At 41.7% G+C, this 26887-nt stretch overlaps 1 protein-coding gene across 1 annotated transcript in view; it reads right to left on the reverse strand.

Annotated features, from left to right (window-relative positions):
- Positions 1–4611: 4611 nt before the first annotated feature.
- The window catches only part of LOC125451216 (chondroitin sulfate synthase 3), a 161331-nt gene continuing 139055 nt past the window's right edge, over positions 4612–26887 (reverse strand). The window contains exon 2 of the mRNA XM_059642649.1: positions 4612–7974. Within this exon, the coding sequence (XP_059498632.1) occupies positions 6403–7974 (1572 nt within the window). The 3' untranslated portion in view covers positions 4612–6402. The remainder of the gene's footprint in view (positions 7975–26887) is intronic.

Consider the following 26887-nt stretch of genomic DNA (forward strand, 5'->3'; position numbering starts at 1 on the left):
ACAACTTCCGAGCGTCCACCCCTTCTGAACCATACATTATCTTGTAAGTTTCTATTAGATCTCCCCTCAACCTTCTAAACTCTAATGAGTACAATCCCAGGATCCTTTGCCGTTCATCATATGTTAAACCTACCATTCCAGGGATCATCCGTGTGAATCTCCGCTGGACACGCTCCAGGGCTAGTATGTCCTTCCTGAGGTGTGGGGCCCAAAATTGGACACCGTATTCTAAATGGGGCCTAACTAGAGCCTTATAAAGCCTCAGAAGCACATCGCTGCTTTTATATTCCAGCCCTCTTGAGATAAACGACAACATTACATTCACTTTCTTAATTACGGATTCTACCTGCAAGTTAATCTTTAGAGAATCCTGGACCAACACTCCCAGATCCCTTTGCACTTCTGATTTGCGAATTTTCTCACCGTTTAGAAAATAGTGAACAGCTGTGGCCCCAACACTGAACCCTGCGGGACACCACTTGCCACCGGTTGCCATTCCGAAAAAGTGCCTTTTATCCCAACTCTCTGCCTTCTGTCAGATAGCCAATCCTCAATCCAAGCCAGTAGCTCACCTCGAACACCATGAGCTCTCACCTTGCTCAGCAGCCTCCAATGAGGCACCGTATCAAAGGCCTTTTGGAAGTCTAGATAGATAACATCTACTGGGTTTCCCTGGTCTAACATACTTGTTACCTCTTCAAAGAATTCTAACAGGTTTGTCAGGCATGACCTCCCCTTACTAAAACCATGCTGACTTGTTTTAATTTGACTCTGCACTTCCAGGAATTTAGAAATCACACCATTGACAATGGATTCTAGAATTTCACCAACTACCGAGGTTAGGCTAATCGGCCTGTAATTTTCCATCTTTTGCCTTGATCCTTTCTTAAACAAGGGAGTTACAACAGCAATTTTCCAATCATCTGGGACTTTCCCTGACTCCTGTGACTTTGAAAGATCACGACCAAAACCTCCGCTATTTCCTCAGCCACCTCCCTCAGAACTCTAGGATGTAGCCCATCAGGGCCAGGTGATTTATCAATTTTTAGACCCTTTAGCTTTTCTAGCACTTTCTCTTTTGTAATGCCTATCATACTCAACTCTGCCCCCAGGCTCTCCCTAATTGTTGGCATACTACTCATGTCTTCCACTGTGAAGACTGGCACAAAGTACTTATTAAGTTCTTCAGCTCCTTCCTTATCTCCCATCACGAGCCTTCCAGCATCAATTTGGAGCGGCCCAATATCTACTTTTGCCTCTTGTTTGTTTCTTATGTATTGAAAGAAGCTTTTACTATCATTTCTAATATTACTAGCAAGCTTACCTTCATATTTGATCCTCTCCTTCCTTATTGCTCTCTTTGTTATCCTCTGTCTGTTTTTGTAGCCTTCCCAATCTTCGGATTTCCCAGTGCTCTTGGCCACTTTATAGGCTGTCTCTTTTTCTTTGATATATTTCCTGACTTCCCTTGTCAGCCATGGCTGTTTAATCCCACCCCGGATAATCTTTCTTTTCTTTGGGATGAACCTCTGTCCTGTGTCCCCAATTACACCCAGAAACTCCTGCCATTGTTGGTCTACTGTCTTCCCCGCTACGCTCTGCTTCCAGTCGATTTTTGTCAATTCCTCTCTCATGCCCCTGTAATTACCTTTATTTAACTGTAACACCATTACATCTGATTTTGCCTTCTCTCTTTCAAACTGCAGACTGAACTCTACCATATTATGATTGCTGCCTCCTAAGTGTTCCCTTATTTTAAGGTCTTTTATAAAGTCTGGCTCATTACGTAGCACTAAGTCCAGAATAGCCTGCTCCCTTGTGGGCTCCGTCACAAGCTGTTCCAAAAAGACATCCTGCATATATTCCATGAATTCTTTTTCTCTGGATCCACCAGCAACATTATTCACCCCTTCCACCTGCATATTGAAGTCCCCCATGATCACCGTGACCTTGCCTTTCTGACATGCCCTATTTATTTCTCGGTGCATCTTGCGCCCCTGGTCCTGATCACTGTTAGGAGATCTGTACATAACTCCCATTATGGTTTTTTTGCCTTTGTGGTTCCTCAATTCCACCCAAACAGACTCCACATCTTCTGACCCCTATGTCATTCAGTGCCGTAGATTTAATTCCACTCTTAACTAACAAGGCGACCCCACCCCCTCTGCCCACCTCCCTGTCTTTTTGATATGTTGTGAATCCTTGGATGTTCAACTGCCAGTCCTGAGCTCCCTGCAACCATGTCTCTGTGATGCCTACCACATCATAATCCTTCAAGAGGATTTGTGCTGTTAATTCATCTACTTTGTTGCGAATACTACGAGCATTTAGATAGAGTGTCTTAATGCTAGCTTTCTTATCATTATTAGAGAGGTTGGAAATCCCAAGGTGTCTTAAGCTATCCTTCCTTTTTGCTGTATTCCTAGTCTGCCTCGAGCTTAAATCCACCTGTACACATGCTATCCTGTTGCTTATCTTTCCATTGAACTCCATACTCCCTGTCTCTTTCACTTTCCCTTCCCCCGATTCACTCGTTTAAAGTCCTACTGACCACCTTATTTATCCTTTTCGCGAGAACACTGGTTCCAGATCGGTTCAGGTGGAGACCGTCCCAACGGTACAGATCCCCCCAGTTCCAAAACTGATACCAATGCCCCATGAAATGGAATCCCTCTTTCCCACACCAATCCCTTAGCCACTTTCTCTTCCCTATGCCAATTGGCACGTGGCTCGGGCAGTAACCCGGAGATTATGACCCTTGAGGACCTGTACTTCAATTTCTTTCCTCGTGCTTCATAATCCCCGAACAGGTCCTCTACCCTAGCTTTGCCTATGTTGTTAGTCCCAACGTGGACCACAACTGGATCATCTCCCTCCCACTCCAATATCCTTTCAACCCAGTCGGAGATGTCCGGCACCCAGGCACTGGGCAGGCAACACACCATGCGGGACTCTCGATCCAGCTTGCATAGGATACTATCGGTCCCCCTAATTATAGAATCCCCTATAACAGCTACCTGTCTTTTTGCTCCCCGCTCTTGAATGACCTTCTGCACCATGGTGCCGTGGTCAGCTGGCTCATCCTGTCCACAGTCCTTTTCCTCAACCGTACAGGGAGCAAGAATCTCATATCTGTTGGACAAGGTCAAGGGCTGAGGCTCCTGCACTCCTGAACTCTGAATCCTCCTACCTGCCTCACTTACAGTCACACCTCGAGCCTGAACACTTTCTGAATTTGAGTTATTTAATCTACCGGGTGTGACTACCTCCTGAAACAAAGTGTCCAGGTAACATTCCCCCTCCCGGATGTGCCACAGAGTTTGAAGCTCAGATTCCAGATCATTTACTCTGATCCGGAGTTCTTCCAGCAACCAACACTTGCTGCAGATGTGGTCTCTGCCGTTCACAATGGGATCAGCCAGCTCCCACATCATACGCTACAGCACATCACCTGTCCAGCCATTACTACTTATTTAGTTAACTTTTACAATTTATGTATTAAATAATTTCTAGTACTTCTCTGCTACACTCTTTTTCAATTCAGCAATTAAACTTTTAATAAATTACACAATACACAAGGGTATAAATTGAAAAGCCTGACCTTAATAACACACGAGAGTCCTTCTCGGTTACAGCTCCCACTCTTTCTGCTGCTGGAACAGGAATGGAGGGCTCCGACGGTCAAGATAGGTATTTCCTAATCTTTAAAGCAGAGATTCACCAACCTATCGGCCTCTGATCGATGCTCCCGCTCTTCCTGCTGCGAGTCTGTGGACTTTTAATTAGGTTAGAGGAGGAGGGAGGGAGGGAGGCCCTACTGTGTAGGACCTGGGGCTTCGAGGTAAGTGCTTAAATAACGGTCACTTACCTTCCCAACTGCCTCTATGCTCTGACTTCACTTCCGCCCAGCTCCCGCTACTCTCTGCTGAAGAAAAGTCTGCTGGCTTCAAGGTAAGTGCTTAAATAATAGTCACTTACCTTCCCAACTGCATCTCAGCTCCGACTTCACTTCCGCCCGGCTCCCACCGCTTTCTGCTGAAGAAAAGCTGAACTTTACCATCAGCTGTAAAATACCTTTGCAAAATGTTCTTCATACAGTTTTCACAGGAACAAGCCTTTAAGGAACAACCTTTAAGGACTGAGATGAGGAGGAATTTCTTCAGCCAGACAGTGGTGAATTTGTGGTACTCATTATTGCAGAGGGCTGTGGAGGCCAAGTTATTGAGTGTATATATAAGACATAGATGGGTTCTTGATTAGTAAGGGGATCAAGGGTTATGGGGAGAGGGCAGGAGAATGGGGTTGACAAACATATCAGTCGTGATTGATGGGCACAGCAGACTCAAGGGACCTAATGGCTTAATTCTGCTCCTTTAGCGTATGATCTATTCTTAGAAATATGTTGAATGAGTTTTATATCTTCTCACTAAGCACGTATGTTTCAAAGGTCATTGTTTCTAAATTAATAAGGTTCCTTTCACCTTCATCAGTTGACTGATAAAGCAAAGCCTTATTATGTGGTATTGTCATGAGATATACAAAATAATAAAAATGTAAATAATTGTGCAAGAGTTTCAAAATTAAAATATGGCAAAGAAATCAATGGTGGGCATCTATGGCAATCTCAGCTCTACCAAAGATGGACATAATTTGTATTTTTTCAAATGAATGCCAAGTTCTTGCTTTTTTATTGCAATTATCGATTTATGTTTGTTCGTCAAAAATTGCTTACAATTATTTAAAAAGTAGTTCAATATTGCATCATGAAGCTTAGCAATCCTGAATGTATTTGGTTTCACCTCTGGTAAACAAGTAAAAAATTGAAATTTCTATTGCTCTTTCAGTTAACATGAGCAGTCATTTCAGAAAATTAATAAGGACCAAAAACAGAACCAGCAGCAATAAAGTACAACACCTTAATTCATGGAAACAGATTTGAAAACAAAATAATTGGAAACCTGTTCTGAAATCCAAAACATCACATTCTGTAGCTTTTATCCAAAAGCATTACCAAACAATAAATGAAAAAGAAGAAAAAGTTGTTATGTTAGTTAACTTTTTTATAAAATGCAACCCAGATTTCAGATGGTATGCCTTAAGGGAAGTGAGAGAGTAATCACTGCTCAACTCATCAACTTCCAAAACCAAGATTGTGCATTTCATAAGCCCCCTTCCCACAAAGCCTACAAGCTGCCTTTTTCTTTGTTGAATGTGGATCAGAGAGAAAAAATACAACAGTGGATTGTTGGGGTCTCAATGCCCAGAATCACCAGTCACCTTGCACCAGACGCAAAATGACTACTTTGATACTTCCAGCAGCTACACAACACTGTATCTTCCATCGTCAAAAAGGTAGGATATGCATATACAGCAATAACTGTTTCTGGAGCCCACTATGAATAGTGATGAATGTGTACTGGAGGAAGTTAGGTCAACTCTTAGTGTGTACTGTCAATGAATTTAAAAATCTTTCTAAAGCATTAAACAGTCAGTAAATTGTGCTAATTGTAGAGATCACTCAAGCAGTGCAGCAATTATCACTAAATTGCTGTTGCATAACTGCAATGTTCTGATCATCAATGAGGTAAATCACTGCAGATCAGAAGCATAAAAGCAAAATAAATTCGGTTTGGAGTCCAAAGTGTTTAGCAAATAGTCTAAAACAATGCAACTTTTTTTTGGAAAGTGAAATGATGTTATGCAGATACTTTATTATAAATAGGAGTGTTCTCAGGTGATTTGTTCTAAGCGGCAAGCTGAAGGGGTATTTAAGGATACAAAGCTACAGGAATGAAGATACATGCCTACTTGCAGCATGTTTCCATTGAAGAAACAAGGAGTCATCTAAAGTCACTGTACACAGTATACAGAATACATACATTTTCAGACATTTAGAGCTTGGTCACCAGTACCTGTAATCTCGTGAGAGTATATTCCCACATAAAAGTTTTTAAAAGCAAACATACAATCATACTTTTGTTCACATAGTTTTAAAAAATACTGCAGATGGTGAAAGTCAACAATTTTAAAGTCTGAACATAAATAAAAAGTCAAGATTAGTTCTTTCCCACTTGAAGCTTAAAGCACTTTTGTGGCATTATTTCCATTCCATAAATTTTGAATTCTGAGTTCAGATTCTGACATGTGAAGTACTTTTATAAAGCCTGCAGGAGAAACGTGATTGACAATACCCTCAAGTGTTTTGAGGTTCCCCAGTTTTAGGCAAGAAGATCAAAAATGACCCACTTTCAAAGCATTTTCCGTAGGATGCTAAAATATTCACCAATTTAATTCACCTTAATGCTTTGAAAATCTTCTTTGGAAGAGGCGACTGGGAAACATAAGCATAACAATGTAAAAATTTGAGGTAACACTCTTTGAGAGAGCGAAAGAGCTTGAATGTCAGGACATAGTTCTATTGTAGCCACCATTTAGATGTTTTTCAAGCCAGAGTTCTGCCAACTGCATTGCTGATCCAAACGTACTTGCTTTGGACCCTAGGCACATCTTGTATTGCTTAGGATCCATATTGGGATCACAGTGAACAGGGTGGTAAACATGGACAACACCAATTTCTTGGCTTCTAAAGGCATTCAAGCCAACAGAGATCACTTTTGCAAAAAGGTCCACATCTTCTAGGCCCCAGCCCTGAATGGAGGTATCAAACCCACCAACATGCAATAAATCACTTTTATATATGCAAACTATTCCAAATCCATAATCCCGCCAAAAACCGGTCTTTTTTGTGAAAACAAAGTTATTATCATTTACTGGATTGCTGCCATAAACTATTTTTGGGTCATACTGACTAAAGATTACAGGAAAATAAACCTGTTCTCCCTGAATTGTATTGTCCCTACACCTTTGCACAAAGTCTAGAGTAAATATTAAATCAATATCACAGAAGAGCAGCAAACTGTTATTATGAAATGAAGAAGCTCCCATTTCTAGTGCTAGGCCTCTTGAAAACTCCCCTTTCATAGGGAGAATAGTCATATCTGCTTTAGGATATTTAAGGTTAAGCTCTCTCATTAACTCCATGTGCTTGCCTTTATCTGAGTTTGGATCAGAATTGAACAACAATATGACTAGTTTTACATTCTGATTTGGAATAAGGCAAGTCTTCTCAAAGTTCTCCATGAACCGGACAAATGTCTCATACCTTCCAGTGAGAGGAACAAGGATGTGAACTTTTTGGTCATTTCGTTGTTTAAGCTCTTTTGTGGTCTCTGTGAATTGGAATGGCGAGAAGATCTTCAGTGAGTTTGAAAGGAAAGAGAAAGACTGAGAGTCACTGTTTATGCTCTCTGCAAGCTCTCTAGCATCAAGTTCTTCAGCTTCCTTCATGAATGCTTTACTGAAAGACTGTTGAATGTAGGCATGGCGTCTCACAGGAACAGTCACCTTTCTCCCCTTATGTTTCTTATAAAGTAGCAACAGATCCATAATGTATTCTGCTCCATGCATTGGATTAACTCTGCGATAGCCATATTGAATTTCTTTAAATTCGATCACACGTCCTCTGGTCTTAGAGTTCCAATTGATCATCTCCATAACTTGCATTATAGTGTCATCCAGTGCTGCACGGAGTGCACTGTTGATACCCTGACGAGGAATTTGTGTTTCAACCATGCTAAAAAGGTGCTTCCCAGTAAGGAATTCCCATTCAAGAACCTCATTCCTGTCACGAGGCTGGAAGCGCATAAAGGATGGCATCATTCCAAGTTGCTGATCCTCCTTGTGAACTTCAGTGTTACTGAGTTTGCTCATAGAAACACTTTCTCGATGCAGCTGAATGGTTCGATGACGTAGTTCTGAAACTTTACGAGTCAACAAATAGTTATGTAGTCTATACTGATAATCAGGCCTTTTATTTGGGTGGAGTGTTATCGCATTATGAATCTTGCTGTTACGCAAATCCTGAATGTATCCTTTCTTGTTGTGCTCATAGTTTTCATAGAACAATTGCTGCATCTGAGGAATTGGAAAACAGCAAATGTTATTTTATTGTTGAAGCAAAGTAAAGAAACAGCACAAGAAAACATCAGGATAATTTTACGCACCGTTATTACACAATATTTACCGGTGTAAACTCAATCTTAAAATAAGTAAACACTAAACAGGACTAATTCTGAGAAATAATCATTTCTGGGTAAACTTGAAAGAATTTGCTAGAAGCCCATTGCAATGGTCACACTGCAGAATAAATTGCCTTTTGTGGAATACTGCTGTTTTAACCATGCCACACTCAACATTCAATACCAACCCTGATGACAATTTTAAGGGCTTCCTGCACAGCTACTTGCTAACAGACTTCAATATTCATGCTAGCAATGATTTTCTGTCAAACAGGGAAACCGAATTAATATTTTCCAGAACAAAAACAGAAACTGCTGGAGGAACACCCAGGTCCAGCAGCATCTATGGACAGAACGCAGAGTTAACAATTTTAAGTCCAATGACCCTTTTTCAGAACAGATGGGTTCTTTCATGTGCACTCAACCAAAATTTCCTACAAATTCCTCACTTGTAATGATTTCATGTTCACAGGACTTTGCTTTCATTTATTTTCTCCATCTAAATGTACAAAGTACCTTGATTTTAATTACAATGAATAGTTGTGCTAATAAGTAATTATATTATTTTTGTTTCAAAATCTATACAATTACATGTTGTTCTGTTTTGAAATTAAATAACCTTGAATAAAAATGCTGCATTCTTTTATTGAAAATTCAGCAGCTGAGGGAAGAAACATTAGAGACAAAAACATAGAAGTCATACCTCAGCCAGTTTGAATTGCATGATTACTGCTCCTAATCATTCCTGGAATGGACCTGAAGCTAGAACTTCCAAATTAGAGGTTGAGGCCAAACCTACTGAGGCTCAGACCCCCAGATTCACTGGTGTTTGTTGAAGAATCTGAAAACCATGTTCTGGCCCTGATTTACATGTTTGGGGGAGTAACCCATGTGATAGGTGTCAGATCACAACACACTTGCATGGATTAGTGACAGCTTGTCCCATCCTAAAAATTATTGCCTCAATTCATGGCAAACATCTTTTTAAAAAATTCAAATAATATAAATACCCCGAGGCATCTTCCATCTTTCTCGAATTGGTTTATGGATATGCTATCACTGGCTGACCCAACAATTTATTTTGACCATTAATTGCTCTTTGAGAAGTGAATAGCATCCTCACTATTTTTTGGGTCTGCTCTGCTCCCTTTTTCACACATTCATTTATACCCATTTTACATCCCTTTACCACCATTAGCAATTTCTTTGTCTTCTGGTCTGGGCACTCTCAATCTGTTCCACTCGCTCCAGATTTTGTAGAGTTCAATTATTGCAAGTTTTATTTTATATTTTCAGGAGGTGGGCATTGCTGGCAGGACAGATTTATTATGCAGCACTAATTGAGATGATGATTGCCATCTGCCTTCTTGAACCACTGTAGACCTTTTGTCACAGATAGGCCTGCAATACTAAGGATTTTGACCCAGCAACAGTGAAGGAATGGCAACATATTTCAAAGTCAGAATGGTGACTTGGAGGGGAACTTGCAGGTTCCCTTGTATCTACTACCCTTGTCCTTCTAAATGGAAGCGATCTACCCGGTGAGTTTCTGCAGTGCATCTTGCTAGAAGGCACACACTGTTGCTACCGAGTGTTGGTAGTGCAGGGAGTAGTGGATGTTTGAAGACAGGTGCAAATCAAGCAGGCCGCTTTTCCCCGGATGGTGTCAAGCTTGGGTGTTGTTGAAGATGCACCCATCCAGGCAAATAAAGAGTATTCCATCACACTCCTGACTTGTGCCTTGGACAGACCTTGGGTGTAACACCACTCAGGGCATAAATTACTTGCTGCAGGATTGTTATCTCTCTGATAGTATTTAACTCAACTCATCTGGTTCAGTTTGTGGTTCAGGAAGTTGATAGTGGGGAAATTCAGCAATGCTTCTAGCACTGAATGTCATGAGTAGTCATTAGATTCCCTCTTGTTGAAGATAAGCCATCCCTCTCAGCTGGCATGGATGCTGCTGGTCATTCATCAATGCAAGTCTGCATATTGTTCAGGTCTTGTTACATTTGGATATTCATTGTTCTGGTGCCTGAAGAATCAATAATAGTGCTGAACATAGTTGCTGATGATTGCACAATCCCCACTTTTAACCTTATAACAGAGGGAAGCTTGATGATGAAGCAAGTGAAAACGTCTGGGCCTAGAAACACTGTTGTAGGGAACTGGGGTTCTTGTGGAACAGTAATATCCCTGTGTCTGGACCAGCAGGTCTGTGTTCAAGTCCTAACTGCTGCAGAGGTGTGTCATAACAAGTTGGTTAGAAATACTTAGATCAGTCACGTTGATTGGCAAGTTTTTCTGATGTATGCTCTAACACCTTGAATAATTCCTACATCGTTAGGTATGATTCCAAACAGTGAAGAGTTTTTACCCTAGTTCGCAAAGATTCAGTTCTGCCAGGGATCCTTGATGCTGAACTGTCAGTTAAAACCCTGATGTCAAGGATAGTTAGTCTCACCTCACCCACCAATGGTGAAAACCCGTGTGCCCAGAACTTAAATCTGGGTGTCTAAGTTACTGGTCCAGTGACATTACAACCATGTCGCTGCTTCCGCAGCACTTTACTCAACAGCATTTTCCCTAAGTGAGAGGCTTCTAATAATGTGTTAGTGAGCATTTTGTTTTAAAATCTCAAGGGAGTTGTCAGCCACTAATACTCAATGTCCAGCTTCTCTTGTGACAAATGATCATGAAATATAATTGGATTCATTGTCTGGCATAATCTTGTAGCCATTGTTGAAATATGAATGAGGCACGAGGAAAGTATCAGAAAAAGAGCTCTAAAAAATAGTCCATGTGCGATTGACAAGGAGTCCTCCAGAGGCTTTTGCCTTAATATTTCTGCGGCTCCAGTAAATCTCTAGACATAGCTAGCACAATTATAGTGCTAAAGTTCATTCAGTGAAAAAGTATCTACTATCTGGTTCAGTTCATTAAACTGTTACATGTGGTGTGTTCTCATCAACTGGGGACTGGAGGTGAGTGAAAGAAATATCAGATTTGTTCTCCCCTTGATTGCCTGTTTAACTAAGGGCTTCAAAGAAAACAAATTTTGGATCTTTTCCCTAATGTAGTACTTCTCCACAGCCTGATAAAAAAGATAAATTGGCTAATTATTTTACTGCAGTGGTGCATATGTGTGCGTATAAATGAGCATTGCCACATTACTATTAATAAAAAAAAATCTCAAATAACATAAGGCTATGGAAGAAGTTTCTTTTATCCAGTTACAATTTAATGAGGCTTAAACTAAACATGTTCCTAAATTAGCAGTATTGCGACAGATAACCAACTACATTAAGGTATTAGAAAACGTTGTACAGACCATAATATATTGAATAGTTTCTTGCAGTTTCTGCAAATCATACAGTAACTGACTTAAATAGGGTTTGAAAGGCATTTTGATAACTGACAGTACGGACATGATGTCCTTCTATCAGCTAAAACATAACGTGCATGAACACATTACATTGAGAATGTCAGATATGTGACTAGGGATATTAGATCAATGGAAAGCACATCCTAGTCGGCTGGCTGCTCTCTTCCACCGTATGAATTGCGCAACAAATCAAAAATCGTCTGAAGAAAACAGCCCCTGTCTTTGGAAGCATGAACGTAGCTAACAAAGTCTAAGTGTCTGGTACTGTTTCCTGGGAGTTCTCCAAGAATAAGGGAACACAGTGATCTCAAGAGAAAACTGTCGATCATTCGAAAATTTTGAAATTGTATTAGATAGATAAAATTAGATTCTTTTAAGGAATAATTTGAGTTTTGGTTAATGGTAAGGCTAATGCATACTACCAACATTACAACAGTGTCCACACTTCAAGACTCAGTGGTTATGAAACAGGTTATAGAAATTAAACTCATGCAGCACTTTTGGACTCAGGATATTTTATTATGTTAAAGTCAATTTTTTTTACAAAATATGTTCATGGGAAATGGGCATTGCTGGGTAGGGGAACATTTATAGCCCCTGCCCACCCCCCCCCCCAAACAAAAGTTTAGGGTCAATGGTTGCCTTTGTGAATAGAAAGCTGTTTCAAGTAATTGGAACCCTTGCAATTTGTTTTATACACTAACGATTTCAACTTGAATGTAGGGGGTACAATTGGGAAATTTGCAGGTGACAAAATTAGCCACGTAATGATAGTGTAGTGGATAGTTGTCAACTCCAAAATGATATTGATGGATCAGTTGCGTGGGCAGGAAAATGGCAGATTGAATTCAACTCTGATAACTGTGAGAAAATGCATTTCGGGAGGTCAAACAGTAAAAACAAATACACAATAAATGGGACAACAAAGTGTGGAGCTGGATGAACACAGCAGGCCTAGCAGCATCTCAGGAGCACAAAAGCTGACGTTTCGGGCCTAGACCCTTCATCAGAGAGGGGGATGGGGAGAGGGAACTGGAATAAATAGGGAGAGAGGGGGAGGCTGACCGAAGATGGAGAGAAAAGAAGATAGGTGGGGAGGTAGGGAGGGGATAGGTCAGTCCAGGGAAAACGGACAGGTCAATGAGGCGGGATGAGGTTGGTAGGTAGGAAATGGAGGTGCGGCTTGAGGTGGGAGGAGGGGATAGGTGAGAGGAAGAACAGGTTAGGCAGGCGGGGATGAGCTGGGCTGGTTTAGTGACGCAGTGAGGGGAGGGGGCAAACTGGGCAGGTTTTGTGATGCAGTGGGAGAAGGGGAGATTTTGAAGCTAGTGAAGTCCACATTGATACCATTGGGCTGTAGGGTTCCCAAGCGGAATATGAGTTGCTGTTCCTGCAACCTTCGGGTGGCATCATTGTGGCACAGCAGGAGGCCCATGATGGACATGTCGTCTGACTTGATTGTTGTTCCATTAAATTATTCATCATCTACGCAAGTGGCTCCAAAAAACCTTGAGGTCAAGTTTCAATTGCCCCTGTGGAATGGCCTGCAAAATAGGGCACTTGGAAGGAATCATAATCAGAGATAATGGGAACTGCAGATGCTGGAGAATCCAAGATAACAAAGTGGCATGCTCCAACCCCAACCTCACCATCAAACCCGCAGATAAGGGAGGCGCAGTGGTAGTTTGGCGCACTGACCTCTACATCGCCGAGGCCAAACGCCAACTTTCCGACACCTCCTCCTACCGCTCCCTTGATCATGGCTCCACACCCGAGCACCAAACCATCATCTCCAATACCGCCCATCATCTCATCACCTCAGGTGACCTCCCACCCACAGCCTCCAACTTCATTGTTCCCCGACCCCTCACCGCCTGCTTCTATCTCCTTCCCAAAATCCACAAACCCGCCTGCCCTGGCCAACCTATTGTCTCCGCCTACTACTGCCCCACCAAACTCATCTCCACTTATCTGGACTCCATTTTCTCCCCTTGGTCCAGGAACTCCCCACCTACATCCTTGACACCACCCACGCCCTCCACCTCCTCCAGAACTGGCAATTCCCTGGCCCCAACACCTCATTTTCACCATGGACATCCAGTCCCTATACACCTGCATTCCTCATGCAGATGGCCTTAAGGCTCTCCGCTTCTTCCTGTCCCGCAGGCCTGGCCAGTCCCCCTCCACCGACACCCTCATCCACCTAGCTGAACTCGTCCTCACCCTCAACAACTTCCCTTTCGATTCCTCCCACTTCCTACAGACAAAGGGGGTGGCCATGGGTACCCGCATGGGCCCAAGCTATACCTGCCTCTTTGTAGGTTACATGGAACAATCCCTCTTCCGCACCTACACAGGCCCCAAACCCCACCTCTTCCTCCGTTACATTGATGACGGTATCAGCGTCGCCTCTTGCTCCCAAGAGGACCTCAAACAGTTCATCCACTTCACCAACACCTTCCACCCCAACCTCAAGTTCACCTGGGCCATCTCTAACACATCCCTCACCTTCCTGGGCCTCTCTGTTTCCATCTCAGGCAACCAGCTAGAAAATGATGTCCACTTCAAGCCCACCGACTCCCACAGCTACCTAGAATACACCTCCTCCCACCCACCCCCCTGCAAAAATTCCAACCCCTAGTCCCAATTCCGTTGCCTCCGCCACATCTGCTCCCAGGATGAGGCATTGCATTCCCGCACATCCCAGATGTCCTCGTTTTCCAAGGACCACAACTTCCTCCCTGCATGGTCGAGAACGCCCTTGGCCGTGTCTCCCGCATTTCCCGCAACACATCCCTCACACCCAGCCCCTGCAATAACTGCCCCAAGAGAATCCCCCTCGTACTCACATACCACCCCACCAACCTCCGATACAACGCATCATCCTCCGACACTTCCGCCATCTACAATCCGAACCCACCACCCAAGACATTTTTCCATCCCCACCCTTGTCTGCCTTCCGGAAGGACCACTCTCTCCGTGACTCCCTTGTCCGCTCCACACTCCCCTCCAACCCCACCACACCCGACACTTTCCCCTGCAACCGCAGGAAGTGCTAAACCTGCCCCCACACCTCCTCCATCACCCCCTTCCCAGGCCCCAAGATGACTTTCCATATTAAGCAATGTTCACCTGCACATCTGCCAATGTAGTATACTGTATCCACTGTACCCGGTGTGGCTTTCTCTACATTGGGCAAACCAAGCGGAGGCTTGGGGACCACTTTGCAGAACACCTACGCTTGGTACGCTATAAACAACTGCACCTCCCAGTCGCGAACCATTTTAACTCCCCCTCCCATTCCTTAGACGACATGTCCATCATGGGCCTCCTGCAGTGCCACAATGATGCCACCCGAAGTTTGCAGGAACAGCAACTCATACTCCGCTTGGGAACCCTGCAGCCCAATGGTATCAATGTGGACTTCACAAGCTTCAAAATCTCCCCCTCTCCCACTGCATCACAAAACCAGCCCAGCTTGTCCCCTCCCCCCATTGCTTCACAAAACCAGCCCAGCTCGTCCCCGCCTCCCTAACCAGTTCTTCCTCTCACCTATCCCCTCCTCCAACCTCAAGCCACACCTCCATTTCCCACCTACCAACTTCATCCTGCCTCCTCGACCTGGCCGTCCTCCCCGGACTGACCTATTCTCCTCCCCACCTATACTCTCCTCTCCACCTATTTTCTCCTCTATGCATCTTCAGTCTGCCTCCCCCTCTCTCCCTATTTATTTCAGAACCCTCTCCCCATCCCCCTCTCTGATGAAGGGTCTGGGCCCAAAATGTCAGCTTTTGTGGTGCTGAGATGCTGCTTGGCCTGTTGTGTTCACTTGGAAGGAATCACTAGTTTCTGACAAATCAATTATGCAATTAGATTTTCAAAGGATGACTGGGATGTGGGAAGCCTGTAATCCTCACATCTCGCAATTCACGACAGCTTATAGGTCTCTTTAGGACTAAGACAGAGCAAGTGTCAGCAGTTTTTCAAATGGAAAGCAAAGGAATATTGGGGGACCTTGTGGCACAGTGACAGTGTCCGTAGCTCTGGACTAGAAGTGACAGACTCAAGTTGCTCCATAAATCAATGATAGCCTAATGTTATTTTCACTAGACTATTAATCCAGGGGTGATATTCAGGGTACCTGGGTTTGAATCTCATAATGGTGAAATCTGAACTTGATACCAATCTGGAATTAAGAGACTATTAAAATGATTATGAAACCATTGTCGATTATTAGGAAAACCCACAGGAAAACCGTGACATATTTGAACATGACTGTCAGGAACACAGCAGAGAAGCTTCACTGTACATGACTGCTGTATGAAGTAAATGATAAAAGTGGAGATTGAAATTCTTGTTTCTGCAGTTGCATGGATTTTTCATCACCGGAGTTAAGAAGCTAGGTTTTGAGTGGAAAGGCTGTTAGAAATCTGCACAGTGAAGTGCAACTACTGGTATCTTGGGCCACCTTGAGCCACACTTAATGCTAGTGCTCATTTCCCATATGGGAGGCACACTTCCCGCCTTTAGCAACTTTCATCGGGGCCTCAAGGAAAACATCAGAAAAATGTGAGGCTGCCTCAACAGGCCAACTCCCAAATCATTAACTGATACCTGTTCTCCTCGTCTATGCATTTCCACTGGCATGAATGCTATTTGCCTGTTAAATGAGTTCCTGTCCACATAAAGAAAGCACTAAATCAGCCACCAAACTCAGCTGTAGGCCAATTAATGGCTAACACTTAAATCACACATCCCATCACTGATACTGATTTTGCACCAGGCTAGGATCTGAAAATTCCTGGACGCTCAGTTCCCAAACCCAAAACAGAAACCTGTGTCACCTGGCACTATGTCAGGATCCTTCCGTATCACCACAATATAAGAATGCTACTGCACTCTGTACAACTCAAATTACTGTAACCAGGAAAAAGTCTGAGCTTTCACAGAATTGCCAGGCTTCTCAATGATACTATACAAGCATTGATAACCATAAATTCCCGACAGCATGGAAGCAGGTCGTTCAGCTCATTGAGTCACACTGATCCTCTGAAGAGCATTCCACCCAGAACTAGCCCTCCTACCCTAACACTGTGATTCTGCATTTCCTATGGCAGTCTTCCTACCTTGCACATCTTTCGATGTGGAAAGAAACTGGCGCACCCAGAGGAAACTCATGCAGACACAGGGAGAATGTCTGTGTGGAGTTTGTAGTATCCCGAGGTTAGAATTTAACCCAGGTTGCTGGCACTCCGAGGCAGCAGAGCCACTGTGCTGTCCATGATAAATGGGCCGAGACAATAAGTAGTACACAGATTTCAAATCTCTTAAAATGGATTGTGACTCAAGTTCTATAATATTAAAACATCCACTGATAGCAAAAACCTGACATCTGCATCATAAACTAAACATAAATAAGAAAATTCAGAATGATCACTTAAAGTTAAAGTGGTATGCTATCATTTCCAATATCAGTGTCTCCAAATTATGGACTTTACTCACTTTAGTACTGTGCGAACCACAGGTATCTGCAATCTTCCGGAGCTATTGCTGTACTGACACAGCATTGTTTTGAAATCATAAATAATAACACTGTGTACTCCCAGAGCCTTCAGTAATATCAGTATAAAGGCAGAGGCACTAATTCTAGAATGTACCATAATTCAAACAGATTAGAAACCATTTTTTTAAAATCCCCGTAATTTTGGATCTGCAACATACCATTATAACATTTATCATGCTCAGTCAGTCCCTTTTGCTGTTTTTTTACCAGAAATTAGTGCAACACTCATAGGAACACATGCATGCGCAGACTTGGAAACTTATCAAGTTTATGCATAAAAATCCCAAATGACTAAATGTTGAAATAAAGGACAAAGATATCCTTTGTCTAAGTTTTAGTGTAGTTTAAGTCAGATGTTGCTGTAAAAATGGCTGCCAGTAAATGAAATAATTTAATTTCAACCAAAAGAAGTCAGAACTGACTAGGCTTAGTGAGCTTTCCATCTTCAAAAAAATCCTTTATTATCTTTAATTTGTTGAAAAAAGTAAATTATAACAGAAAACCAAAATGTATCAGGATATATTTTTGGCAAGTATCCTATTTAATCAACAGGCACTCAGACTGAAGAATTGGACGTGCAAGTCTAGGGAGTCCACAATTTTAGAATAAATGATCAACAGCACGGTGTAAAATCCATCGTTGGCAACACTGCAAAATGGGCTATAACAAATTGGAAGTCTCTTTTACATTTTGCCCAATTTCCTTTTCTATGGAAAAGACAGTTGAACATAAAATACATGATATTGTCAACTTCAGATCACCTGCTACACGTGGTTACCCAAGGCAAAAATCACCTGGATTTTACTTCATTTATGATTTTCCATATTGGAAGCAGAATTGTCACAAATATTCTCCAGAGAAAAATCTCACTGTCATGTACTTTATTTGACTTTTTTTCCTGTGACAGTGCTTCACTTTATTTATAAGCGGTCTAATAGTACAGATTCAGGGCAATAACCATGATAATTACCAGAAGAGTCTAAGCATTTTATTTTATTAACAGTTTTACAGTCATTATTCCTAAGAATTGTCTCATTTGTCCTTTTTAAATTGCAAAAATATAATGTTTACCTGTTTTGTCATATCCTCAATGTGTGGAAACTGAGGCACTTTTATACAGTCTATTACTTTAATTCATGCATGTGCACTAAGAACTAATCCGTCATCATTAAGATGACACGACATAAGAGAAGTAGACCATTCAGTCCATCGAATCTGTTCCACCATTCAGTGGAATCATGCCTGATCTAATAATCCACAAATCCACTCACCCTTGGTAAAGAATTTCTCAGACTCACTGCTGTCAGAGAAGAAAATTCTCTTCATCTCTGTTCTAACTGGACCACTCCTTATTCTGAGATGTTGCCATTCTGGACTGTTCCAAACAACCTTTCCACATCTACCCTGTCAAGCCCCTTAAGAATCTTATATATCTCAACAAGGTCACCTCTCATTCTTCTAAATTTCAACAAGTACAGATTGAACCTACTCAACAATTCCCCATGAGAAAATCTCTCCAGACATAGATTCAGCCCAATTAACCCCCTGTGGACAGCCTCCAATGCCAGTATATGTACCCTCAGATAAGGAAACCAAAACTGTTCAGTTTTCCAGGTATGGTCTGACTAGTGCCTTTTATAGTTTTAGCAAAATGTCTCTGCTTTTATATTCCTGTCTCTTTGAAATTCCATTTGCCTTCCTTATTACTTTCTTAACTTGAATACCGGCTATTTATGCACAAGGACTTCAAAATCCCTCCAAAGCTTTCTGCAGTCTTTCTCCATTTACATCAATTTCAGCATGTCATTATTGTTGCCAAAGCACAGAACATTTCATATTTTCTGCATTGGCAGATTTTTGCCCACTCACATATCGATATCTCTCTGCAGGCTTAGTGTCATTCTTATCACTTGCCATCCCACCTATTTTTGTGTATTCTGCAAGCTTGGTGATAGTACATTCAATTCTCTCGTCCAAGTCTTTAAAAGATGCAGCAAATAATTGTGATGCCAGGACTGAATCTTGTGGCACTTCAACACTGTCAAGTTGCCATGCTGAAAACACCATCCCGGCCCCTTAATCTTCTCATAGCTACTCTCTCCTCTATCTGTGGTAAGTCTCCTGGATAGCCAACCAATTTTACAGATCCTGATTGGAGGCTGCAAAGTGATATGAAAATGCGGAGGTTACAAGTATTCTGTTTCTTTACATTTTCCTTCCTTTTTTGGTGTTCTTCCTATGTTTTTCAGGAACAAGTTGCTGCCTGATTAATTAGAGGCTTAGTTCTGGAGGAATGTAGACAGAAATAGAGCAAATACTAAAGGAAATTATCATACAGAATGGAGCCTTCAAACTAATTATTCAGGATGGTTACTTCTTGACCCTTCTTATGCAAGTAATTAGTTTGTAGAATTTATTAATAGAAATAATGAAAGGTGTCAGTTATTGATTATTACATATTTAGCTTCAAGCTTTCTTAAATAACTGAACTCATGAACTTCTTGTGATAGCCAGTCTAAGTTCAGTGATTTTATCATGAGTTAACATGGAGATTTGTTGTTTCGTAGGTTCTCTGTATAATTAAATTTGCTTGGCATCCAAGTCACGACACAGAAAAAGATGAGCGGTAAATTACTGAGTGAACAATTAGCAGAGGATGCGCTTTGAGAATCATCCTTTCATTTTGGGTTTACTGATCCACTCACAACATGGTGTGGAGGTTCTTGGGCATTTTAATTTTTTTCATAGAACATGGGATCACTAGAAGCCCCCTCCCTCCCTTTCAATTTGTCCCGATCTGTGCGACTTGTTAGACCACTTTCAAGAACAGTTAAGAGTGAACATTACTGTGAGTGAGGGCTCACATGGAGGAAACCAGTGAACCAGTTAATGAATCAGTTGACTTTTTAACAACAATCAATGATAGTTTCTCGTCACCTCTCTCGTTCCCACGATGGGATTTGAATCCATATCTCTGGAGTGTAAGACTGGACATCAGAATTATGGACCCAATGACATTGCCATAAGGCCACCATCTTCCCAGAGCTGGTTGTGCTTAGTACCTCCTGCTTTAATAATGTGTAGCCCTAGGGCCTGAAGTACTCATACACGAGTCTTCTTTTCAATACAAACTGAAAGAATTGCGGATGCTGTAAATCAAGAACAAAAATAAAAGTTGCTGGAGAAGCTCAGCAGGCTTGGCAGCACCTGTGAAGAAAAATATTAGAGTTAACGTTTCAGGTGACCGTGTCTCAAAACCAGTTCTGAGGAAAGATCACAGTTACCCGAAATGATAACCCTGATTTTTTCTTCACAGATGCTGCCAGACCTGCTGACCTTTTCCAGCAACTTATGTTTTTGTTCTTCTCATCCCTCCAGACTAGTCTTTACTCCAACCAGGAAACCATTCACTAATTAACCCAAGAATCAGAGATTTCTTGGATGTGTCCGATTATCCCAAGATAGATTTTGACAAGGAGATAAATAATACCCTCCTTTGATGTATCATCTCCTTTCATCCAAGTCATTGATGAAACTTATAAATTGTTTTATCCCAGTGACACACCAGTATAAGTAGCTTGACAATGCTAGATTGATTCATTTATTCCTATGCTCTACCTCCTGTTATCTAACCAAACCTCTATCCAAGTTAATATATTACTCCTGTACTATGATCTTTTCTTTTGTATAAAAACTTAAAAGTGGCAAATTGCTGAATGATTTCTGAAGTTCAAGTATACCACACCCAAAAGGTTCCTCTTTATCCACCCTGCTTGTTCCTTCTTCAGAAAGTTCGAATGAATTTCTCAAACATGATACAGTTGTAGTAATTTTCCCTCTTTTTTTCCAATTGATTGAGAGTTGCTCAATTGCCTCCCTCCCTTTTATCTCTTCATTTTCAAATGTTTGTGGTTATTTTTTAGTGTGTCTTCTACAGTGAATACACGAAAATACAAGTGGGTGGCACGGTGACTCAGTAGTTAACACTGTCACCTCACAGCACCAGGAACCCAGGTTTGATCCCACCCTCAGGCGACTGTCGTGGGTTTCCTCTGGACGCTCCAGTTTCCTCCCACAGTGCAAAGATATGCAGATTAGGTGGATTAGCCATGCTAAATTGCCTGTAGTGTCCAGGGATTTGCAGGCTAGGTAGATTAGCAATGGGAAATGTGGGGTTACAGGGATGGGGTGAGTCTAGGTGGGATGATCTTCGGCGGGGTGGCGTGAATGGCCTGCTTCCACACTATATGGATTCTGTGATTCAAACTACCTGTTCAATACTTCTGCTATTTCCTCATTTCCCTTTATTGATTCTCAATCTCAAAGAGGCCAATACTCACTTTACTTGCTCTTTTTCTTTTTTAAATACTTGGAGAAATCCTCATCACCTGTTTTATATTTCTAGCTAGCTTTCTCTTGAACACTAATTTCTTCTTTTTCGTTAGCCAACTTTGCTGATTTCTTAAGCTTCACTGGTCTTCTGACGTACCAAAGTCAATAACAATGGGGTATGTAAATAACATTGAAGGGTGGGATGTTTACAGGGAATTTGAGGAAAAATAACAGAGGGTGGTAAGGGACTGGAATGCATCGCCTGGAAAGGTCACAGAAGCAGGAAATCTCAAACCTTTAAAAGTACTTGGATGTGCAGTTGAAGTGTTGTAACATTCAAGGTTACGGGCTGAGTGAGGGAAAGTGGGACTAGTGGAGGTAGTACTTTATTTTTGGTGGCACAGACTCGATGAGCCAAAGGGTCTCTGATGTTAATGTATGATTTTTTGATATCACTAATCATTGCAGCATTATATGCTGTTTTCTCTTAATTTCATACACACCTGAACTTCTTGAAGTCAACCGGGAATGGTACCTTCTTCTTATACAGTCATACAGCACAGAAACGGACCATTTGGACCAAACAGTCCATGCTGAACATAATTCCAAACTGAATTAGTCCCACCTATCTGCTCCTGACCCATATCTCTCCAAACCTTTCCTATGTATGTACTTATCCAAATGTCTTTTAAATGTTGTAATTGTACCCACATCCACCACTTCCTTATGAAGTTCATCCCATACACAAACCAACCTCTGTTTAAAAAATTTGCCTCATGTCTTTTTAAAATCTCTCTCCTCTCACCTTAAGAATGTGCCCCCTCATCTTGAAATTCCTCATCTTAAGGAAAGAGCAATTATCATTACTCTATCTATACCTCTCATTATTTTATAAACTTCTATCAGGTCATCTCTCAACCTCCTACTCTCCAGTGAAAAAAGTCCCTGCCTATCAAGCCTTTCTTTATAACTCAAAACTTCCATATCCAGAAACATTCTGCTAAATCTCTTCTGAACCCTCTGCATATGATAGTATCCTTCCTATAGAAAGGAGCAACCAGAACTGGACACAGTATTCCAGAAAGGGCTCACCAATACCCTATACAAACTCAACATGACTTCCCAACTCTTGAACTCAAAGGACTGAAGCATTCCAAATGCCTTTTTAATCACCCTGTCTAAACATGATGCAAACTTCAGAGAAATATGTACCTGCACTCCTAGGTGTCTCTGTTCTACAACACAACCCGATGCCCTGCCATTAATTATATAAGCCCCACCCTTGTTTGTTGTACCAAAATGCAATACTCTGCATTTATCCAGATTGAACTCCATTGCCATTTTTAGCCCATTGACCCATTTGATCAAGATCCTTCTGTAATCTTAGAACACCCTCTTCCCTGTCTATTATCGCATCAATTTTGATGTCATCAGTAAACTTATTAATCATGCCTTCTATATTATCATCCAAATCATTTATATAAATGATAACAGAAAGGGAGTCTGAAACGATCCCAGTGGAACAGTGCTGGTCAGAGGACTCCAGTCCAAGAAGCAACCCTCCACTATTATTTTCTGTGTTCTGCCAGTGAGCCAATAATATATCCAATTGGCAAGCTCATCCTGAATCCCATGTGACCTAACTTTATTAATTAGTCTACCATGTAGAACCTTGTTAAAGGCTTTATTAAAATCCAAATTAACAACGTCTACAGCTGTGTCAACTATCTTTTTGGTATTTTTTGCCTCTCTAACTGTCCATAAATCCTATCTTTTATAATCATCTCTGACAATTTACCTACAACTGAAATCGGATTCACACATCTACAGATCCCCGGTTTCTCCTTACAGCCTTTCTTAAAGGTACAATGTTAGCTACCCTCCAGTCATCAGGCACCTCCCCCTGTAGTTATAGATGATGCAAGGATTTGTGCAAGGGGTCTTGTAATTTTCTCGCTTACTTCTCACAACATTCTTGGATGCATTAGATCAGCTCCTGGAGATTTATCCACCTTTATATGCTTTCCCCTACTTCCTCTTTTGTAAAGTGAACTGTTTTTAACACCAAAATTTATTTCTTCGTATTGTCTAGACTCCAATTCATTCTCCATGGTAAAAACTGACCTGAAATAGTCGATTAGTATCTCTCCCATCTCCTGGAGCTCAACACAAAGATGATCTCCTTGATCTCTAAGAGGCCCTACCCTCTCGCTCTTAATGCATTTATAGAATCTCTTTGGATTATCCTTAACAAGATCTGAGACACAAACATGACGTTGGCTTTAACCGTTCCTTTCCGAAAACTCTGCGGGTTTAGTTGGCAGTTGGGAAGGTAAATGCAATGTTAGCAATTTCAAGAGGGTGAGAATGCAACAGCAGGGTTGTACTTCTGAGGCTGTATAAGGCTCTGGTCAGACCACATTGGAAATATCGTGAACAGTTTTGAGTGTCATCTATGGATGGATGTGCTGGCCTTGGAGGGGAATCTAGAAAAGGTTTGCAAGTATGATCCCAGGAATGAGGAACAATTGAGGCCTCTAGATCCGTACTCAATGGAGTTTGGAAAGAAAAGGAGACATCTCATTGAAATTTACTGCATATTGAGACGCCTGGGTACAGTGGACATGGAGCAAACATTTCCACCTGTAGCAGAGAGTAGACTCTGTGGACAGTCTCAAAGTGAAAGGACGATCTTTTAGAACTGAGATGAGGAGGAATTTCGTCAATCAGACGATGGTGACTCTGGAACTCACTGCCACAAAAGGCTGTGAAGGCCAAGCCATTGAGCGCATTCAATCCAGAGTTAGATACAGGTAGGTTCTTGATTGGGAGGAGAATCAAGGGTTATGAGGAGGCAGCAGGAGAAAGGTATTGAGAAACATACCAGCCATGATCAAATGGCAGAGCCAAATGGCCTCTGTTGTCTTATAGTCTACAGTGCTCCTGGCTTATGGATCAAAATAATGAGAATCTGGACCTGTCCTGCTGTAGTGTTTGTCCTGCCTGAGCTTAGCTCATACCATCTCACAGCAAGAAGTCATTCTGTCCCAGCTGGGTATCCCAATAATCCTGCTCTACTCCGTGGATAAAGGTCAGGCTCCACTCAGTGCTGTTCTGCAACCCCATAAATGATAGAGTCCAAATGAAACACACAGACAAAACAAAACATCAATAGCTCACAATAAAAAAAACCCAGATGAAATCCCTGCAGACACTCACCTTAAATACCAACCACTCAAAATAAACCCCTGAAAATACAAATCTCCACCAGCTGTCACTGATTGGAATGAAAACTTCATTGTCTACAAAAAGGCTGGTGTTGGGATTGGGAAAGCCTTTATTACAGCTGTTGCTGGCCCTTCCCTATCCTACTTTAGCTTGTGCTTCCAGCTGATCTTTTGGCAGTGCCCAGTGCAGTCTCTTCTGGTTGGGGGAAGATTCTGACCAGAGCACTCCTCATTAGTACTCCCAGTGCCTCAGCCAGTAGCTCATAAAACCGTTTTAGTGCAGAAACAGCCCATTTCCCTCAACTCTTTAATTCTTTGTGTGAATTTTTTTTCCAACTCCCTCTTCATCTAACTGTATCAATATATAATTTCTTCCTCTCCATTTAGTTATCAAGATTCTCCTTAAATACGTGCATGCAACCTTTCAATATCTACTGTATCAAACATTTTGTAATCTTAAAAGACCGCCATCAGAAAAACACTCAGCATCATTCTTTTGTACCTGAGGGAAAAAAACCAAAACATGTTTCATGTCTTTTTATTCTGCATATCCTGTCAGTTCTGGTATCATCTTAATAATTGATTTTGCACTTAATCCCGTCTTCTGTGAGTTTTTCCACCATGCCTACAATTCCTTCCACTCATTAGCTAGTGCACTATTGCATAAACCTTGCAAGCAGATATGCGGCAAGTATTTTCAGTAAGGAAAGGAAAATCAAAGAGATAGCTGCTTGACTTAAGGAGGTACAACGACAATATCTGTGTCGCTCAGACCCAAGTAATGGAGATCAATTTATATTAAGCAATGCACATTACCCGAATACAAATCCATTTCCAAACCGTATAATATAGCTGAAAGTATTTAAATAGAGCATTATCAGAAAACATATGAAGCTTGTGTAAATTAAGCACACGATAGAACAGAACTCAATCAGAACTCTGAGGAAGGTTCACCGGACTTGAAATGTTAACTTTTTTTCTCCTCCACAGATGCTGCCAGACCTGCTGAGCTTTTCCAGCAACCTTCTGTTTTGTTCCTGATTTACAGCATCCGCAGTTCTTTTGGTTTCAATAAGAGCTCAACCAGAAGCTGCTAATCCAGATCATATTTGGGCTGTAAACTAATGCAGAACACTGCAGTGTGCCAGTATCTTTTCCAAATAACAAAAAAAAATGGTTTTTCAAAATTACTGCCATTTCTGGAAAAAAAACAAATTTCCATGAAAAGGTGGATTTGACTAAAAAAACAGAAAATTGAAATTGAGTTTCTTTGCCCAGAACAATAATTTCCATATTCCTGACTTGTCACTTTGAATGTTTCATGTTATCAGTACATTTAGCTCATTTCCAATATCCATCCTCCTGCGCTCTCTTTTATGCAAATTTTATCAGTTTTTGTGTCAGAGCGTATTGAAATAATGGAAATTGTTTCAAATGCGTGGACACTCCTTATTAAAATCACTGAGCTACTGTAACCGAAAGCTGTTTCTTGGGAAAAAGAATTCACACGAAATTCTTTTCCTTTGAGTGGCAAGCAGTCTGGGAGATTTGATTGGATTAGATTCCCTACAGTGTGGAAACAGGTCCTTTGGCCCAACAAGTCCACGCCGCCCCTTGATATATCCCACCGAGACCCATCCCCCTATAACCCACACCCCCCTGAATACTACAGGTAATTTAGCATGACCAATCCACCTAGCCTGCACATCTTTGGACTGTGGGAGGAAACCGGAGCACCCGAAGGAAACCTACACAGACACTGGGAGAATGTGCGGGCTCTGCACAGACGGTAGCCCGAGGCTGGAATCGAACCCGGATCCTTGGTGCTGTGAGGCTGCAGTGCTAACCACTGAGCCACCATGCCGCCATGATGTGCAATTTTAAATTGAATAATGTTACACAAATAAGGTAACTGCAACATTTTTTTGAGTAAAAATATCTGCTCCGTAATTCTGTTTAAAAATGCAAATTTATCGTTATGTTTTATATCATAGCACCAGCAATCTTTCTCCTTCCATATCTAATCTGACTGTTGCAGTCAAAAGAACAAATGTATATCTTACTCCTGTGGCTAATTGCCAGTAAATGCCAGACTTTGCTTTTGTGTGACTTGCCTGTCATTCCCTCCAACATGGTGCAGCTTCCACTTGGTACCTTCCTGCTGAATCTGATTTATGTTTACACAATGAGTGCAGCAGGGCTCAAATTGACATCTGCCCCACTGAATGTACTGCGCTAATAACAGATTGATGCCACCCCCGCTAAAGATAGTTAATGAAGCAGATTCACTCCTAAAGATAAA

The sequence above is a fragment of the Stegostoma tigrinum genome, chromosome 3 (genome assembly GCF_030684315.1).
Source record: "Stegostoma tigrinum isolate sSteTig4 chromosome 3, sSteTig4.hap1, whole genome shotgun sequence".
In the NCBI taxonomy this organism is placed as follows: domain Eukaryota; kingdom Metazoa; phylum Chordata; class Chondrichthyes; order Orectolobiformes; family Stegostomatidae; genus Stegostoma; species Stegostoma tigrinum.